This window comes from Triturus cristatus, chromosome 12 (assembly GCF_964204655.1).
Source record: "Triturus cristatus chromosome 12, aTriCri1.1, whole genome shotgun sequence".
Taxonomy (NCBI): Eukaryota; Metazoa; Chordata; class Amphibia; order Caudata; family Salamandridae; genus Triturus; species Triturus cristatus.
Window position 1 is genome coordinate 707,585,777 of NC_140595.1, and position 20,040 is coordinate 707,605,816.

At 45.7% G+C, this 20,040-nt stretch overlaps 1 protein-coding gene across 1 annotated transcript in view; it reads right to left on the bottom strand.

Moving 5' to 3' along the window:
• LOC146780351 (uncharacterized) overlaps positions 1 to 14,852 on the bottom strand; it is a 140,393-nt gene extending 125,541 nt beyond the window's left edge. Inside the window, exon 1 of the mRNA XM_085637055.1 lies at positions 14,744 to 14,852. Within this exon, the coding sequence (XP_085493181.1) occupies positions 14,744 to 14,822 (79 nt within the window). The 5' untranslated portion in view covers positions 14,823 to 14,852. The remainder of the gene's footprint in view (positions 1 to 14,743) is intronic.
• Positions 14,853 to 20,040: the final 5,188 nt, after the last annotated feature.

Sequence of the window (20,040 nt, forward strand, 5' to 3'; positions counted from 1 at the left end):
ATATAGTTGCGCCTCCTTGGCGCTGACAAAACGCAAGTGAGCTCCTCCGAGCTCGTAGGTTTGGGTGCTATCCAAACTCTGACAGCACGACTAAGCCAAGCCGCTGTCTGGCTAGAAAGGTCAGAAACGCGGGAGAGCCGCGGTAACGATATGGGGGCGGAGGGTATGTGAGCTCAGCTGAGCTCGGCCAACCGCGCTCACCTGCTACCTCTGGCTTCGCTCTGACTCCTCCTCCAACTCCCGCCGGGACGCCTAGCTCCGAACGACGGGGGCTGGAAAAGGTCGTCGCGTCTCTCGCCTCTTTACTTCTGGTTTCCTCGGACGGCACCTCCCGCCTGGACGCCAAGCTCCGATGGACGGGGGATGCAGATTCGGATTCAAAATAACGCACGCCTTCTGCCGTGCGCGACGTCCTCTATATAGACGCCTACTTCCTGGTGCTAGGGCTGCCGGGATTCGTAGTCTTTAGACGCTAGGCAGGCGCCAGGGTCCGCGATTCCTCACAGTATGTCCCCTCCCCAAGCGCCTCCTAGATCCTGGCTTCATCGGATTTCTCACGTAGAACCTCCTCACCGCCGCCGGGGCATGAACCGCGTCCGAAGGTTCCCACGAGTCCTCTTCCGCGGAATATCCCTTCCAGGACACCAGGAACCACAACTTGCCACCACGATATCTAGCATCGCGGATGCTCCGGACTTCATATTCCAAGCCACCATCCACCCAAACCGGAGGAGGCACCCTTCGTGTGGCAGACACCGCAGGTTTCAGCAAACTGCAGTGAAAAACCGGGTAGATCCGCAGGGAACTCGGCAACCGGAGTTTGTATGCCACTGGATTAATTCTTCGTACGACCCGGTAAGGCCCAATGAACCTAGGGTGGAAGACACTACGCCACTTAAACCGTATAAACCTGGTGGATAGCCAAACTCTATCTCCCACCGCATACGATGGGCCATCGATTCTCCTACGGTCCTCCCATCGTTTATATTTGTGCTTCGCAGCCTGTAGCGCCCGTTGCGTTTTCCTGTGAAGAGAACGCAAGGTCCTCAACCGGGACTGAACGGCAGGTTGATTGCCAACCCCCTCTGGCAAGGACACCGGTAGTGTTTTCGCGTCGTACCCGAAGTTGGCCCTGAACGGTGACACCCCAATCGAACTGTGCCATGCTCCGTTGTACGCCAGTTCGGCCATCCACAGCATGGACACCCATGAGTCTTGTGACTGTGACACGTAACATCTCAGATATTGTTTTAGCGTTTGGTTGAGACGCTCAGTTTGGCCATCGGATTGAGGATGGAAGCTGGTGGATGTCGCGGACTCAATCTGTAACGCCTTGCACCACGTTTTCCAGAAGCTGGCTACGAATTGGGGGCCCCTATCCGATACAATGACCGCAGGCAATCCGTGCAGTCGTACCACGTGTGTTAACAACAGTTGTGCCGTCTGTCCCGCTGTTGGGAGATTGTGACACGGAATAAAATGCCCCATTTTGGTCAGGCTGTCCACCACCACCAGGATGGCCGAATATCCATCTTCAGCTGGTAATCCTGTGATGAAATCCAGGCTTATATTCCTCCACGGCTGCTGCGGCGTGGGTAACGGGAGCAGCTTCCCTTTTCTTTTACCTCGCTCGCTCTTGTGACGTGCACACACCTCACAAGCGTTGACCCATAGACGGACGTCTTTGTTCATCTTTTCCCACCAGAAATGCCTGGTCAATGCCTCAGTTGTCTTGCGAATCCCTGGATGACCCGCCAAAGGTGAGACGTGGCACCATTGAAAGGCCTTCTTTCTAAGAGCCTTAGTGGGAACGAACAACCTCTGTCTGTACAAGGGGAGCCCTTCTTGGATGGAGCGTACCCCCTCCTTGGCGCCCCACCTTTTCCACTCGTCCACAGAGCGACTACTTCGTATCTCTTCCAAGAACTCGTCCGCTCTCACGATACAGATCACCTTGGCGGGATCGATGATCGCCAGGGGGGCCGGTGTACCGCCCCCGTCCTTCAGCGCCTGTCTAGATAAGGCGTCGGCCTTCCTATTGTCGATGCCAGGCCGGAACGTAATGCTGAAGTCGAATTCCGCAAAAAAGAGTGTCCATCTCATTTGGTGCGGGGTTAAGTGCCGCGCGGTCTTCATATACAGCAGATTGCGGTGGTCCGAATACACCACTACCGGATGTTGAGCCCCCCACAGGTAGTGTCGCCATTCCTGAAAGGCCGTCTTTATTGCCAGGAGCTCTTTTTCGGCAATGGTGTAATTCACCTCTGCCTTGTCTAATTTCTTTGACAAATAGGCCACGGGGTGCAGCCGTCCTGTAAGTTTGTCTCTTTGAGACAGCACTGCCCCTATTGCCTCCTCTGACGCATCCGCCTCCACTATAAACGGAACGTCGGTCTGTGGATGTCGGAGTATTGGTGCTGTGGTGAACGTAGTTTTCAAGTGTTCGAAAGCTGCTGTTGCTTCCGTTGTCCATATGAAAGATACTCCTTTCCGTAGCAATCGAGTTATGGGTACCGCGATGTGTGAGAAATCCTGGATGAACCTGCGATAGTAATTCGCGAAGCCCAAAAAGCATTGTACATCCCGCACTGACTTAGGAGTGGGCCACTCACGTATTGCCAGTACCTTTCTGTCGGACATGCTCAACCCTTCTGGCTTCAGGATCACCCCCAAGAACTCTACTGTGGTTACCCCAAACTCACATTTACTGAGTTTACAGTATAGCTGATTGGCTCTTAACTTTTCCAACACCAGCCTGACCTGCCGCGTGTGATCTTCCCCTGCCGCCGAGTAGATTAAAATATCATCTATGTATACCACTACAAAGATGTCCATGTACTCGCGCAGCACCTCATTTAGAAAGAACTGGAAAGCCGCCGGGGCGTTACAGAGCCCGAACGGCATTACCAAGTACTCGTATAGGCCAAACCTGGTTTTAAAAGCGGTTTTCCACTCGTCCCCTCGTTTGACCCTCACCAAATGGTAAGCCCCACGAAGGTCCAACCTGGTATAGATCACTGCCTCCCGCACTTGATCCAACAGGACGCTGATCAGGGGCAATGGGTACCGGTTCCTTACCGTGTTTTTGTTCAACATCCTATAATCACAACAGGCCCTCAATTCCCCGTTGGCCTTAACTATAAAAAAGAGGGGCGACGCCGCAGGGGAGCGAGAAGGCCTGATGAATCCCAATGCCAGATACCGATCAAGATAGTCTCGTAAGTGACGGGTTTCGGGCTCGGATAAAGCATACACCCTACATGATGGGACCACCGCCTCGTCCACCAAATCAATTCTACAATCAAAAGGCCTATGCGGGGGAAGCCCTTCAGCCTGTTGTTTATTGAATACCTCAGCGTAATCTGCCAACGCCTCTGGTAATTCCACGTCTTTTTCTGCTGCTGTAGCCAGGCAGAAGGGAACTGCTAGGGCAAGGGCGCGTGAGCGAGGGACCTGCATACACTGTTCTGCACAACCCTCCGACAAGAACCGTACTGTACGCTCCTGCCAATTCACTGTTGGATTATGTAGTACAAACCAAGGCATCCCCAGGATTAGGTCATATTGGGGAGCAGCTATAATGTTGAATTCGATCTCCTCCTGATGCTGTCTGTCACCTTCTAATAAGGTCATCTTTAGATTCTTAGTGTGGAGAGTGATATGTCCTGATTTCAACGGTTCACCATCCACCGCTAAGACTTCCTCTGGGGATTCCCGAGGCACTACGTCGATGGACAGCGAGCTTACCAGTCCGCTGTCGATGAAGTTGCCTGTTGCTCCTGAGTCCAACATGGCTCGTACCTGATGCTCCTGGACCCCTATTTCCAAGCTGGCCTGCAAGACAATATGTGCTGCGGTGTCCGTAGACTTGGTATGAGTGAGGGAAGGTATCTGCCAGACCGTATCCTCCGGTCGTGTTGGGGCGCGCAACTCAGGGTTACTTGTGTCAGTCGCCATGGCCGATACTGCGGCCTTCTTGCCTCTATACGGCATTGCAGGGTTCTTGGGCTTAGAAGGGCATTCCCGTACGAAATGCCCTTTTTTCCCACAATACATACAGAGCCCCAAGGCGCGGCGACTCTCTCTTTCAGACCGAGATAGGGCGGGTCTTACGGCCCCAACCTCCATGGGTTCATGAGCTAAAGGAACCGGGTTCTGCTCTTTCCGGTGGCATCCCCCCGTAGCACCACTACCCTTGTATCTGTCTACTCCTCTTTCGGCCATGCGGCCGTCCAATCTCAAGACCAAATTCATTAGGGCAGCGCAGGTAGTCGGCTGCGGATCTATCTGTGCCACCACATCTTTTAGGTCTTCACTTAGTCCTTGATAGAACAAAGACATTCTTTTTTCCTCCGGCCAGGAGGCCTCGGCTACTAACCGAGTGAAGGACGTGAGGTAGGTCACCAAGTCACTCTTTCCTTGCCTCAAGGATAGCAACTCCTTGTCGGTACTAAACGTGGTGGTTCTTCTATCGAACACACCTTCTAACGCGGCTCTGAAGGCTTCCCAGTCTGATAGGATGGCATCGTTATTCCGAACCAGAGGGACCGCCCATGACGCCGCGTCACCCACTAGATAAGAGATAGCGAAAGCCACTCTAGAGTGGTTGGAGGGAAAGGACGATGGTTTGCACGAAAAATGCAACATTATTTGAGTCAGGAAGATCTGGATCTTCTGCGGGTCTCCCGCATATCTCTCAGGACTAGCCAAAGGGATAGGTGGGGGTACCGTCACATGTACCTGTTGTCCACTAGAGGACGCTACGTCAAAAGGGTTACGGGACAACCTATCCACTCGGTCTCGCAGCGCTGTGGATTCTAATCGTGAAGCTATCAGTTCCTGCTGAACTAATGCCAAAGCCTGCACTACGTCTTCTAAGGACGCAAAACCCAACACCCACCCCGGACCCGGAGGAGCACCTAACTTGGGTGCGTTATTCTGTCAGGTTGGAGCTCCTCAGGGTCCGGTTGATGTTAAGTATGTCCACCTCCCGATATCCCCGGACTCCAACCAAAGGTTACGGAGCCCAGAGGCGATCAGGCGAGGGAAGGAAAGGGTAAGGGTCAGCAGGGAAAGGGTTCTGAAATGACAAAAGCAAATGAATACAAACCAAACACAATACAGTCTACTCTCAGTAGGTCTCACTAACGATAGGTGTTAACTATGTCCCACACCTTCAAAATAAACAACCAAGAAATCAGCCTAACCAGGCCATAACAACCACAGTGAGTTTTAACGCCCTATCCATGTCTCAATCTAAAGCACACTTCAGCTAGCGGAGTATAGGCAATACCGGCTTCCACGGTGAAAGCACCGACGCCAAGGAGTCCGGCGTTGTAGCGCTCCTTCACACAGTGAATATCAACACGCTAAGGTTCTACTCGTCACACCTAGCCTTAATACCCACGTAAGTCCCAAAGTCTCGCTATTACTTATGGTATTGCTCCTCCGAGCTATGATATAGTTGCGCCTCCTTGGCGCTGACAAAACGCAAGTGAGCTCCTCCGAGCTCGTAGGTTTGGGTGCTATCCAAACTCTGACAGCACGACTAAGCCAAGCCGCTGTCTGGCTAGAAAGGTCAGAAACGCGGGAGAGCCGCGGTAACGATATGGGGGCGGAGGGTATGTGAGCTCAGCCGAGCTCGGCCAACCGCGCTCACCTGCTACCTCTGGCTTCGCTCTGACTCCTCCTCCAACTCCCGCCGGGACGCCTAGCTCCGAACGACGGGGGCTGGAAAAGGTCGTCGCGTCTCTCGCCTCTTTACTTCTGGTTTCCTCGGACGGCACCTCCCGCCTGGACGCCAAGCTCCGATGGACGGGGGATGCAGATTTGGATTCAAAATAACGCACGCCTTCTGCCGTGCGCGACGTCCTCTATATAGACGCCTACTTCCTGGTGCTAGGGCTGCCGGGATTCGTAGTCTTTAGACGCTAGGCAGGCGCCAGGGTCCGCGATTCCTCACAAACCCCACAACTGCAAACAAATCTCTCCACAGCCTTATCCAAACCAGGCCACCAAAACGATTCCTTAACCACATTCTTGGTCCTTAGAACACCAAAATGGCCTTCATGATAGAGATCCAAAATTTCATTCCTCTCACCAACTGATTGAATTATCTTGCAGCCTCTAAAAACGATATCTCTATCTGCCGATAATTCAGATCTAACTTCCCAAAAAGGTCTGTACTCCTCAGATAACAATTTCTTCCTAGGCCACCCACTGGTTATGTACTTCAAAATATCCTGCAAAACTTTATCCTCCTTTTTTTATCTTCCCATTTTTTTTGCTCAATAGCTGGTGACCCAGAATCATGGATCAGGGCTACTTTGAAGTCATTCCATGGATCATCCTCACACAACAGTCAGCCACCAAATTGTCCTTTCCTGGAACATATACAATACTATAAATATAGTCCTTCATTCTCATAGACAATCTTGCCAATCTCGCTGAAGCAGATATACTACCTTCTGTAGTAAGCAATTTGACCAAAGTTTTATGGTCACTCCCCTAAATAAAAGCTCGAAAATGATCAAATGCCCATGCACATTCTAATGCCTCCTTTTCAATATTAGGATATTTCTCCTCATTAGGAGACAAGGACCTGGACGCAAACAAAATGATGTTCTCATGACCATGACTATCCCCCTGTGTGAGTACAGCCGCAAGATCTTTGTTGCTGGCATTCACTGTAATATAACATTCCATATTGGGATCAAAACTACTCAAGGATGGTACTTTTCCTAAATAGTCCTTAATATAGCATAATTCTTCTTCACATAGGGGATCCCAACTAAACTTTGTATGCTTCTTGAGTAGTTGCCTAATATTAAACACTCTTTCTGCAAAATTAGGAATACATTTGGCACAATATTCAGCCATTCCTTGGAAAGACCTTACCTTGTCCTTATTATTGGGAACAGGTGTGTCTGTAATAGCACTTATTAAAGCAGGTTTGGGCTCCTCACCTTCTTTACAAAGCTCAATGTGCTCAATTCAACAGTTAAACCATTACTCTCTAAGGGGAATATTATCAAGACAGGTGAAGGACATCTAACATGGGCTTCAATTGGAATTCCATAGAGCATATTATCAAGCTCATTATCGCCGCTTTAGCGGAAGTTTTCTGCCGCCAAAGCGGCGATAATTTTATCGCTGGCTTGATAATATGCCCCTAAGATTCCTAAGAGTTTTCACTCTAGACAGTGGTATTGGTAATAGGTAATAGGCGCCTATGGTTGATTCATCAGGTATTTGTGGAGATTATATTAGTCACGGTGCTCAAGGGTTGGAGAGAACCACCAGTCTCCCTTAGTTATTGTGCCAAAAGCAACAAAGAGTCATCATGTATAAACCCAAGCACACACAAAATTTCAGTTTTCACAGTTGGTAAATAAATTTGCACATGAAACACAGTAAATCAATCTTTGGTTTCTTTCTTGTAACTTTCTTCTTTTTAATAATTCCGTTTTTACAGTAGTTCCCAAACCAACACGTGTTTCGTCGCCTTCGTATGATCGTACATGCGACTTGTTCACGGCTGAACACTGTCTTTGTATTACGGTATAAAGTGTGATGATATTTCCAGGCCACACTATCCTGTGCCACAAGGGGAAATCCTAATAAGGGCTGCACTCCGATATCAAGACGACTTCAAGACTTAAAATCGTGGTCCCAATCTCTGGGTTAGTATATAGAACGCTACTGAGGGGTGCAGCTTCCTCCTCGCGCCGGACTCCAAATGCGAGTCAATAGGTGAAAACCATGCTGCGCCCTAGAGACTTGACACCATTTCTGTAATTTGAGGTAATGGAAAACGGTCAGTAAGAATGTTATTGTTCATATGGCGTAAGTCTATACATAAACTGATTTATCCAGTGCTTCGGTGAGCAATAACCACTGGAGAAATCCAGTCCGAGCATTTTACTGGTTCTATAAGATCCATTTCTTTCAACATTACCAATTCCCTTGACACCTCTACTCATATCATTTATGTACCATTCTCATTTTGTGCACTTTGGAATTAATATTACATTTCAACTTCCAACATGCCCAATTGTTTGTTGAAAATATTAGGATATTTCTGTGCCATTTCCTCACCCACTGTGGTTCCAACATCCACAACCAATACTTTGTCCACACTGTTTGGATCTAGAACAATATGAAGATTGCCTTGGTCCTGCCAGCCCAAAACTGATTGACCTTTTTTTGCCACGTACAATTTTCCTCTTGCATGTCTACCTTTAAACACAAAAGTTAACCATCTGAATCCAATAATGCCGATTTTCTCTCCTGTGAAATTTTCCGGTTTAATATCTGATGGAGACAAATGCTTGCCTATTTTCTCAAAAAATGTTTCTATCCATACTTCTTCATTTACGATCTTGAAAGGTGATCCAGAATCTGCAAAAATCTTTATTCTTACCCCTCCAATGGATATGTTGCATTCGCGTTTACCTTTAGCATTTTTCTCCTCAATGTTGAGTACACATTTCTCTTGTAGATTCATAACACTATTGTGCTTGTTAACTTCCTGTTCACTTCCACCACCACTTGAAGTTCTGCCTTCATAGATGCATTTTACTTTGAATTTCTTTTTGTTGCATACTTTCACATAAGGTCCTTAAATGCCGCAACCAGTGCACTTTTTGCTTAAGTGTCAGACATGCTTAGCTGTACACAAAAGGGTCCTTGCTGCCACAGCGATAACATCTTCTTTCAGTGGCTGCACGTTTATCATTAGCATCAATTTTCCTTCCAAAATCCCCTTTACGAGGAAGAACCTTACAAACACACAACAAATCTTTGTCAGGCTGCTGTGATTCTGTGGCACATCTCCCAGGCATCTCTACTTTACGCACTATAGTGCTGACCTCTATTAAGGGAGAATCTCCATTAATCTGTTCTTGTATTGTGGAATTATTGGCATGCAGGACCAATTGGTCCCTGATTAAGTCATCATGAATGACAGCAAATTTAAAATGAATAGCTAATTTTTTCAACTCAACTCTGCCACATAATCATCCACAGGCTCATCTTTGTGTTGGTTGCATTGAAAATAACTTAAACCTTGTAATACCAATGCACACTTTAGGTCAAAATATTTGTCTAAATCCCGTACAGCAGCTACAAACATGTCAGTATCACCCCCAACATTTGCTTTTGGCACGAGAATATATGTTTTCAAACCTACAGGACACAATGAATGTAAGTGAATCCTTTTTTTCTGTTCCGCCAACATTTTCTTAGATTCATCTATCACAGTGATATGATTTTCAAAATATTCCTTCCATTCTACCCATTTCATGGAAGGTTTTGATCCTGAAGCCCAAAATGTTTGTGGAGGATTAACTGAACATTTTTGTTGCACTATACTGATACTCAGAAATTGATTTGCCAAAGAGAAGCAAAGTAGTATTAAAATCCAGAAAATCTTCTAAATGTGAATGTACTTGCAAATACTTCTTGCAGAAATTAATAATACAGATAATAGTCAATAATTATAAGAATTAATTGCAAGAAACTTGAAGAAATTGAAAAAGCAAAACAAAACAATTACCTCCAACAGTGAATTAAACCGATCCAAAAAAACAGCCCCAAAAGTAGTTTGTAATACTGAGTTCAAAACAGCACTCCTGCCTGTTTCCTGTGCTGTTATGTCCAGTTTGAAACTAGCAAAAGCAAAAAGAAAATTGGGAATGCGGTGTATTCTCAAAGAGAATAAATGCCAATTACCTCTCGAATCTTGTGGAGAGCTACGGAACCCTCCTGAATGATCATATGAATCGGAAGTTGTTGAGTAATTCATCTGTGTATTCACTTCTTTGACAGCCAAAGAGAAAGAAAACAAAATGACTGCTCCCCAGGTCACGTTGCGTGACCTATGAGTAGTTCCTTGGTTGACTTGAGCGTGATTCTCTTAGGAAGAGATGTGGAGCATTAGATGTGTTCCTTGGAACGAACACTCACGGCAGGCTTGGACTCTCGAAAGGGAACTCGCCCAAGATTCAAACCACGCTGCGCACGAGCCCCAGCACATGCCAAGGGTTCAACTGTAAGCATGCACGAGCCTCAGCACACGCCGGCAGGTCCAACGGCGAGCATGGAAACCATGCATAGATTTATCATGATTTGCTCACCTCAGCGCGATACCGCAGTCTGCAGATCACACTTTCCGCATCAAAAGTAGAACAAAGCACTTCCACGCTGCAGAGACTCCTGTCGATGATCACTCTGTGATTTTTCCTTTGATCACGATAAAGTCTCCACAAGCAGCAATGAACCAAAATACTGCACATGGAAATTAGGTCCACTTCCAGCTTGGCACCATATTGTTGTGTTTAATCTTCCACAAAACACTCAGATTCTTGGACGATATAAGGATTTATTATTAAGTAGAGTACTCACAGTAAACACATGTGTCAGGCTCAGCTGCAGCAACATTACTCAGATGGAACACCCAACATAGAACATTACTATAGCGTCATATATTCCATTAAGAATATAAACCACAACAATCTGGTGCTCATGTAAAGCACTCCAATGCCCTTGGGCCCATTTCACGTTTCATAAATTGCAAGAAAAACCTTTGAAACATTTTTGAAGGTGTAAGGATGGGGCGGGCCTTAAATAGGCGGGGCTTTGTGCCAAGCACTGCTTCTACCACATGCATAAAAACAAGCGAATGCTTTTCAGTATGCCGCCGATGTCCTGAGCTGTGTCACACTCCATAATGCACATTGGCTGGGCAGAGGCTCCAAGCATGAACCAGAACCCTACTCTTTGCAGGGGCTTCCATGATGTCAGCTCCTAACCAAGTGACTGGTGAAGGGAGACAATATTGTGTGACCTGCAGTGGCATCATGTGTGTTGGCAGCCCTGCATATGGATCCTTATCTAGCAGCTTCGCTCTTTTATCAAGCAACAAGCAGACTGCTGTGTTTGGCTTTCCAGCTTATACACTGCTGTCACCATTAGAATGTGATTATTCTTGATGACATATTAGAATGTTGGGTTCTGAGCTCTAGTCAGTTGGGAGCTTGGGACTGAGCTGGAAGGTGACAGCTCCTGGTGGGGTTTACCTTGGATTTATCGCATTCATATTATCCTAATATCTATGAATTACCACCTTGTACTATTCTTACAAGAACCTATCTTCATTTACATTACAACACAGACTCTGCAGTTACGTAAACTCTCATCCAGTTTTAGCCTGAATTGCTCCAGTGCCCAGATTACTCATTAAACTGCGCCCTACTCTGCATATTCACCATCGTAACTAATGAAGATTACCAGTAAGTTATCTGTCCATCGCCTAACTCTTCCAACTCATCCTGGTCACTGTCATGCATAACTCATGAGAATGCAGCAAGCAAGAATCAAGCAGGTGCCTGACTGGACACACCACAATAACAAGTATTGGCAAAGCCAATAGGTCTCACCTACAAGAGCTATTGGCTTTGTCAATGTTTCTTAGCCATGCTGTGCAGCAGAACAGCTGCTGTGCAACATGGCTGAAAGTTAAGAAAAAAACACTATGATGCGGAGCGCTGCTGTAACACATGGCTAAAAAGCATTGACAAAGCGAATAGCTTTTGTAGGCGAGACCTATTGGCTTTGCCAATGCAGTTTTAAAATTCCCCGGGCTCCATTGCAGGTGACGTTGCAATGCGTCATAGGTGGGGCTACACCTGGGCATGTCAGTGTTGTAAGTGTGGTTCTATGATGTCATGTTAGAATAGAATGTTGGAATGGGAATGTTCAGACGGTTCTAGGGTTCTAGCAGTGACCAGTATGTCAGTTGCTGCTAGGATCTTAGAGGACTAGGATGTGTTTTACAGATGCCGTGTGGTGGGCGCTTTAGATTACAATAAAATCTACTTTTGACACTATTAATGTGTGGGGTCACTCGCTTCAGCAAAGCCCCTATGGCTGATCCTGGGATAACCTGTCCGATGGCTGGAGCAGGCGCCTCGAAGCACATTAAATTAGGAGGGAGAGCATTTAGAGCGCACGGCAAGGAACTGCGGAACTCCTTGCCTCCTTAGCTCATAGCAAACACTGGCCTTTTCAAATTCTGAAAAAACACTCAACATGGCAGTTCAATTCTGCATTTTCAATAAAGGCTTCATTTCCTCCGGCTCTCACTCTAGGTCTCTACAAGTATCTGACCTTTTTTCAGAATGTGTAGTCAGCGTTATAAATATTCTGATCGATAGATCGATACATTGCGATTATACAAGAAATGTGCAGCTATGTATCTGCTGTTTATCTGCTACTACGCCGGTATCAGGGCTTTCATACGCATTTGTGGGGCCCCTGGAAAAAACATTGGCAGCCGTATGGCAAATTTGTAATCCCTGGAGCACCCCTCAATAAGGGAAAGGTGTTTGCGGGGACAGGGAAAGCGAGAACAGTTCTTATTGTCACCTAGGGCTCCGACCATATTAGTTCCATCACAAAGGAACAGGTCAGGCCAGCTTGTTACCTCTTCCCTACAGGTTTAGCTATACATATATAAATATATATATATTTTAATGGTCTACATGCTGGCTGCGATGTTCGCTGACAGAGTTCAAAATAGGTACTAGTTTCACGGTTTCGTGGTCTACTGCAATAAGGCGCAGATATTTGGTTTGTAAGCAGAAATCCTTTGTAAAGAATACAACGGATATGACATCAAAGGTTGACTGAGTGTAGCCTCGGTAAGGCGTGCTCCGGTTGGGAGGTACTCTGTGTCAGGAGGTTTTGTCCAAATAAGTAATGGAAGACCTACTCTAAAAGGTAAATCTGAATGTACATATAGGACAAGAACCGAGCGCATAATGGGGTAGACGCGGGTTAAATGTTCGAAAGGATGTTATAGGATCTATGATATGTAAGAAGATGAGTTGAGACGTAGAGAGTAATATGTGTGATGTGCAACCTTTCCCGCCATTGCCTTTTAAGGAAGAAACGTCGTTCATATAGTCTCGTAAGAGGTGGAAGTTGTTCTCAGTAATCTCTCTCTCTTCCTCTCTTTTTCTCCTTTTTATAAATTTATTTTTACATTAAATACAATATATTGAAATTTCTGGTACTTCATAGGTTTTTTTTCAGATCAACAATGTGTTTTCTATGCAAAAACCATCAGTGGGTTTGTTATGTGTACATAATAGATTTTGGCAAATATGTGTTTGTTATATCGTTTGTAGGCATATTTGTGTACTTAAAATGTGCCGGAATTTTAATCAAGAACCCTAAGCATGAAATATATATAAATAATAATTGTACTGAAAAAGATGGTTTCTATAATTTTATCCACCAAAACGGGTTGACAAGCAAAATAGGCATATTTTACGCCACGTTAGGTTTTTAGAAAGCTTAATAAATAGATATGGATCTAATATCCATTGATGTGCAATAGAAAATGATAACATAATATGTATTTATTTATATTTATGGATTGTTTTGGAGTTCAGCAGTGTGTATTACGATGCCCACATAAATTCTGTCTTAATATATGTGTCTATAATTTATTATTATATGTGTTTATATTTAATAAATGTTATATTTTGTATATTGGTTTATTCCATATGTGCGTGTGACGGTGCATACTATTGTGTGTATCTTTCTGCTAAATGCAGTATGTTCAGATGGTAAGTAGCTATCAATATGTACCTGTGAGAGGATGTAAGATTGTATATACGTGCCATGTGTACCTGAGACAATAGGTTAAGATTCTGTGTAGCTGTCCATATGCTCCCATGACACTATATAAGATTTTGTATACAAGATTCTGTATATCTTCTTTCTAAATGTATGCATGGCACATATGAAGCTGCGAGTAGCTGCCCTACGTGTTCTTTTCTGCAGACTCCGGGGCCTCATTCACAAAAAAGTTCAAAATCCGCACCCACAAGTTTCCGCCCTCACTTCTGATCTTCTAGAATTCATAAAATAAATTCCAGTGGGACGGTACCAAGTTCCCATGCGTTTTCCTGGAAATATTCAGAGAATTCCATTTTCTCATGTTTAAAATGTAGACGTGTCTTGTTGCAGGAGAAAATCTCCAACTGTTTTATTATTTCATGAAGAAACCACTACCTTTGCACCCCCACCTCTTTTTGGGGTGTTTCCTTCCTTGGCCCGCCGTGCAGAGAGATTTACTCCTGCCCTTGATATGAGTAATTTGCTGACCGTTTGCAGGCTGGACAAGGATTGAGGATGCATTTGTGACTGGCGTGGAAGTTCACAAACTCTACAGGCATTCTGTCCCTTTTCAACAATGCTTGTAGATTTCCTGACAAAAAAACACATCTATGTCAGCTAAGTGTCAAACCAACTTTTATGCTTAGTAAAGTGGTTTTACGCTCTTAATGGCAACAATTGCAAAGCTGGTTCCAGGCTGAGGTGGTGTAGTACGGGCACTGCAGCTGCCATTTCGCCGGGTGTGCCCCCCACAATATTGATGCAACAGAATATCGATAACATATTGAAAAAAATATAAACAAGTTAAAGAAGTCTAGATTTTCTATACATAGTTCCACATATATGCACCTATGCGGCACATATATCTTCAAGGTGCCATAGATTTGCAGCTAGGAATAGTAAATCTGTACTTCCCTACATGCACTTACCTTTGTATGTTTTGTCCCTTGACAGTCTGCCCTCGACATTCTTCTGCCTCAATATTGTTGCTGCCAACATTCAGTGGTACAACCTTTTCACTGCATCCCCTCACACTCAGTCCATGCAGGTTCCCTACCTTGGCCCACGCGTGTGGGTGCGGGTGTGAAGGCCGCGGCCCAGGTCCACAGGAGGGGCAGGATGCATGCGGTATTCATATCTCACCTCGCCTCTGCTGGGGTCTGTTCTAAGAGTGCGCTGTGCCTTTGAAGATAAACTGATTGCGAACCAATCCGCGAGCCTAGACTCAGAGCAGAGACCACAATCGCTGCCGCGGCGTCACTCACATGCCCTACTTATTACACGATCTCCCTCGGTCACTTTCTTAAGCACCCTCTTCTAATGTCTCCACAATTTTACCCTCTCCTAATAGGGACTGATAATACCTTGAAATCCCTTTATACGTTTTGTAATCGCATGAGTCTGAGATATAGTGGAGGGTCCCTGCTCCCTGTACACCATGTGCATCTCTGGGTGTCACTGATGTACGGGGTTCTGAGGGGTAGTGTCATGTTTGTGCTTGTTTTGTTTGATTATGTAATACTAGTATCATTGAGACCTTTTGCATTAATGTATATGCATTCATGTGAGAGCCATTCAGGCTTCGATGTACTAAAAACCAATAACATTTGTTATTTGAAAAAAAAAGAAATCCCTTTATACGTGTTGTGTCATTTATCCCACTTTTAGAGGGCCCAAACATTTTTTGGATAGGCAATGTTGATTTCGCCTCACAACGTTTTGGGCCCTTGCCTGTCGCGGGTACTTGGGCCTCCCACACAAGTGAGACACCATTTTTACCGGGAGACCTGGGGGAACGCTGGGTGGTGGAAAATTTGTGTGAGCCCGGTGATGCCACAACTTTCCCACCCCAAAATGTGTGAAAAAAGTGATTTTTTTCAGCTAAAATTGAGGTTTGCAGGGGATTCTGGGTAAGGAAACTTTGGGGGATCCACGCAAGCCATACCTCCCTGGAAGCCGCCGGGTGTCTAGTTTTCAGAAATGTATGGGTTTGGTAGGTTTCCCTAGATGGCCGCCGAGCACCGGACCAAAAACTCAAGTGACCCCCTTGCAAAACCAGGTGGTTTTGCGATAGGCCATTTTGATGTCGCCTCACTACGTTTTGGGCCCTTGCCTGCCACGGGTACTTGGGCTTCCCACACAAGTGAGGCACCATTTTTACCGGGAGACCTGGGGGAACGCTGGGTGGTGGTAAATTTGTGTGAGCCCGGTGATGCCACAACTTTCCCACACCAAAATGTGTGAAAAAAGTGATTTTTTCAGCTGAAATTGAGGTTTGCAGGGGATTCTGGGTAAGGAAACGTTGGGGGATCCACGCAAGCCATACCTCCCTAGAAGCCGCCAGGTGTCTAAATTTCAGAAATGTATGGGTTTGGTAGGTTTCCCTTGATAGCCGCAGAGCACCGGGCCGAAAACTCAAGTGACCCCCCTTGCAAAACCAGGTGGTTTTGCGATAGGCCATCTTGATGTCGCCTCACTACGTTTTGGTCCCTTGCCTGCCGCCGGTACTTGGGCCTCCCACACAAGTGAGGCACCATTTTTACCGGGAGACCTGGGGGAACACTGGGTGGTGGTAAATTTGTGGGAGCCCGGTGATGCCACAACTTTCCCAGACCAAAATGTGTGAAAAAAGTGATTTTTTTCAGCAAAAATTGAGGTTTGCAGGGGATTCTGGGTAAGGAAACGTTGGGGGATCCATACAAGCCATACCTCCCTGGAAGCCCCCGGGTGTCTAGTTTTCAGAAATGTATGGGTTTGGTAGGTTTCCCCATGTGCCGGCAGAGTTAGGGTTAAAAAACTACAGCTATGCACTTTGCCAAAAAAGGGTAATTTTTTCACTGCAAAATTGAGGTGTGACCACGTTGCGTTTTGTGCCATTTCCTGTCGCGGGCACTAGGCCGACCCGCACAAGTGTTGTACCATTTTTCTCGTAGGACTTTGGGGAACACGGGGTGGATGGAAATTTGTGGATCCACGCAGATTCCAGAACTTTCCATCACGGAAATGTGGGGGAAAAGTGTTTTTTTTGTCAATTTTTTAGGTTTGCAAGGGATTCTGGGTAACAGACCCTGGTGGGAGGCACTCAAGTCACCCCATCCTGGATTCCCCTGGGTGTCTAGTTTTCAAAAATATATAAGTTTGCTAGGTTTACCTAGGTGCCGGCAGAGCTAGGGTTAAAAAACTACAGCTAGTCACTTTGCCAAAAAAGGGTCATTTTTCACTGCAAAACTGAGGTGTGACCACGTTGCGTCTTGCGCCGTTTCCTGTCGCGGGCACTAGGCCGACCCGCACAAGTGAGAAACCATTTTTCTCGTAGGACTTTGGGGAACACAGGGTGGGTGGAAATTTGTGGATCCACGCAGATTCCAGAACTTTCCATCACAGAAATGTGGGGAAAAAGTATTTTTTTAATAAATTTTTTAGGTTTGCAAGGGATTCTGGGTAACAGACCCTGGTGGGAGGCACTCAAGTCACCCCATCCTGGATTCCCCTTGGTGTGTAGTTTTCAAAAATATATAGGTTTGCTAGGTTTACCAAGGTGCCGGCAGAGCTAGGGTTAAAAAACTACAGCTAGTCACTTTGCCAAAAAAGGGTCATTTTTCACTGCAAAATTGAGGTGTGACCACGTTGCGTTTTGCGCCGTTTCCTGTCGTGGGCACTAGGCCGACCCTTACAAGTGATGTACCATTTTTCTCGTAGGACTTTGGGGAACGCGGGGTGGGTGGAAATTTGTGGATCCACGCAGACTCCAGAACTTTCCATCACAGAAATGGGGGGAAATCTGTTTTTTTTGTCAATTTTTTACGTTTGCAAGGGATTCTGGGTAACAGACCATGGTGGGAGGCACTCAAGTCACCCCATCCTGGATTCCCCTGGGTATCTAGTTTTCAAAAATATATAGGTTTGCTAGGTTTCCTTAGGTGCCGGCAGGGCTAGGGTTAAAAAACTACAGCTAGGCACTTTGCCAAAAAAGGGTCATTTTTCACTGCAAAATTGAGGTGTGACCACGTTGCGTTTTGCGCCGTTTCCTGTTGTGGGCACTAGGCCGACCCGCACAAGTGAGGTACCATTTGTCTCGTAGGACTTTGGGGAACGCTGGGTGGGTGGAAATTTGTGGATCCACGCAGATTCCAGAACGTTCCATCACAGAAATGTGGGGAAGATGTGTTTTTTTTGTCAATTCTTTACGTTTGCAAGGGATTCTGGGTAACAGACCATGGTGGGAAGCACTCAAGTCACCCCATCCTGGATTCCCCTGGGTGTCTAGTTTTCAAAAATATATAGGTTTGCTAGGTTTCCCTAGGTGCCGGCAGTGCTAGCGTTCAAAAACTACAGCTTGGCACTTTGCCAAAAAAGGGTCATTTTTCACTGCAAAATTGAGGTGTGACCACGTTGCATTTTGCGCCGTTTCCTGTCGCAGGCACTAGGCCGACCCCCACAAGTGAGGTACCATTTTTCTCGTAGGACTTTGGGGAACGCGGGGTGGGTGGAAATTTATGGATCTACGCAGATTCCAGAACTTTCCACCACAGAAATGTGTGGAAAAGGTGTTTTTTTTGTCAATTTTTAGGTTTGCAAGGGATTCTGGGTAACAGATCATGGTGGGAGGCAGTCAGGTCGCCCCATCCTGGATTCCCCTGGGTGTCTAGATTTAAAAAATGTATAGGTTTGCTAGGTTTCCCTAGGTGCCGGCAGAGCTACGGTTAAAAAACTACAGCTAGACTCTTCACAAAAAATGTGTAAATTTTCAGTGTGAAAATGTGGTGTGTTCCCCTTAGGTTTTGAGCCACTTCCTGTCGTGGGCACTATGCCTTCCCACACAAGTGAGGTACCATTTTTATTGGGAGACTTAGGGTAGTTCAGATTTGTAAAGCAACTGTTATTACCTATTGATTTTTGATGCATTTCTCCCTTCCAAATGAAAGACATTGTGTAAAAAAAAAGTCATTTTGAAAAATGACCAATAATTGTCATGCAAGTATGAGTATTCCCAATTTCGAAAATGTGCAAATATGCACTGTTTCTAAACTCTGTAATTTGTTCCGATTTCAGAAATACATAGGTGTCTTTCATACCAATTTTTCCATGTATACATTTACACACAATAATTGCTATATACCCGGAACAAAAAAAAAAAACATTACAAAATGCTGCTCAGTTTTTTACTCTGGGTTCGTTGGGCTCTTGGTGAACCTACAAGTCCTATATATCCCCACAACCAGGAAGATCCAGCGGATGTAACGGTACATTGCTTTCAAAGGCTGCTTTTTTCAACAAATTTTTAATTTTTCCTATATTTAACTGTTAGTTTCTATAAAGAAATCTTGATGGATCTACACAAATGACCCCTTGCTGAATTCAGAATTTTGTCTACTTTTCATAAATGTATAGCTTTCCAGGATCCATTATTGCTTTTCTACCCTTTTCTACCATTATCTGGAAGGAGGTTGAAAGCACAAAAAATAGCAAAAATAGGGTATGTCCCAGAAAAATGTCAAAACTGTGTAAAAAATGTTGGATTTCTGACAAAAATCTGTCATTCCCTAAAAGCTGGAGAAATGGTGATTTCAGCCCCACAAACCCTTTTTTGATATCATTCGCAGAGAAAAACCCAGGCGCTTTCATTTGCAGCCACTTTTTCCCATTTTTCACAAAAAAACTAAATTTTGCTGTATTTTGACTAATTTCTGGGAACCCTCTAGGAGAATCCACAAACCCTGGGTATCTTTAGAATCCGCATGATGTTGGAAGAAAAGGACGTAAATTTGGCGTAGATACCTAATGTGGTCAAAAAGTTACAGGGGGCCTAAGCGCGCACTACCCCAAATAGCCCAAAAAAGGCTTGGACAGGAGGGGAAAAGGCCTAGCAGCGAAGGGGTTAATGTAGTTGTTTAATTATACACACAGTTTTTTTTCTTTCCTTTTCCAAAGGGAACCAAGCAGGCAATAACAAAACACCAGTGCCTGTTAGTCCCCCAGGGCACTTTGGTATTACAGAATGGGCCACGGATGCTTGGGCGGCCCCTTCTGTAATACAGATAGTGCTGGCACACATACAGTGCCAGCTCTATCTCCAGAGAGCATTCTCTCATTTGCATGGGGGTGTGGCCCTATGCAAATAAGGGGATTTCTTTACCTCTGTGCCAGTTCCGTATTACTGATGGGGTGCAAAGACACAGAAGCTGTCAGGAGACTCACTGAAAGTACTCCACAAAAAGGTGGTGGGAGCACTGTCAATGCACCCCCCTGAGAGCACCCCTCTAGAGGAATGAAAGAGGGTCCCACAGACCACCCCCCCCCCACCCCAGGCATCTGCTTGCAGGCGGGTGCAGTCACTCACTGCACCCGCATGCA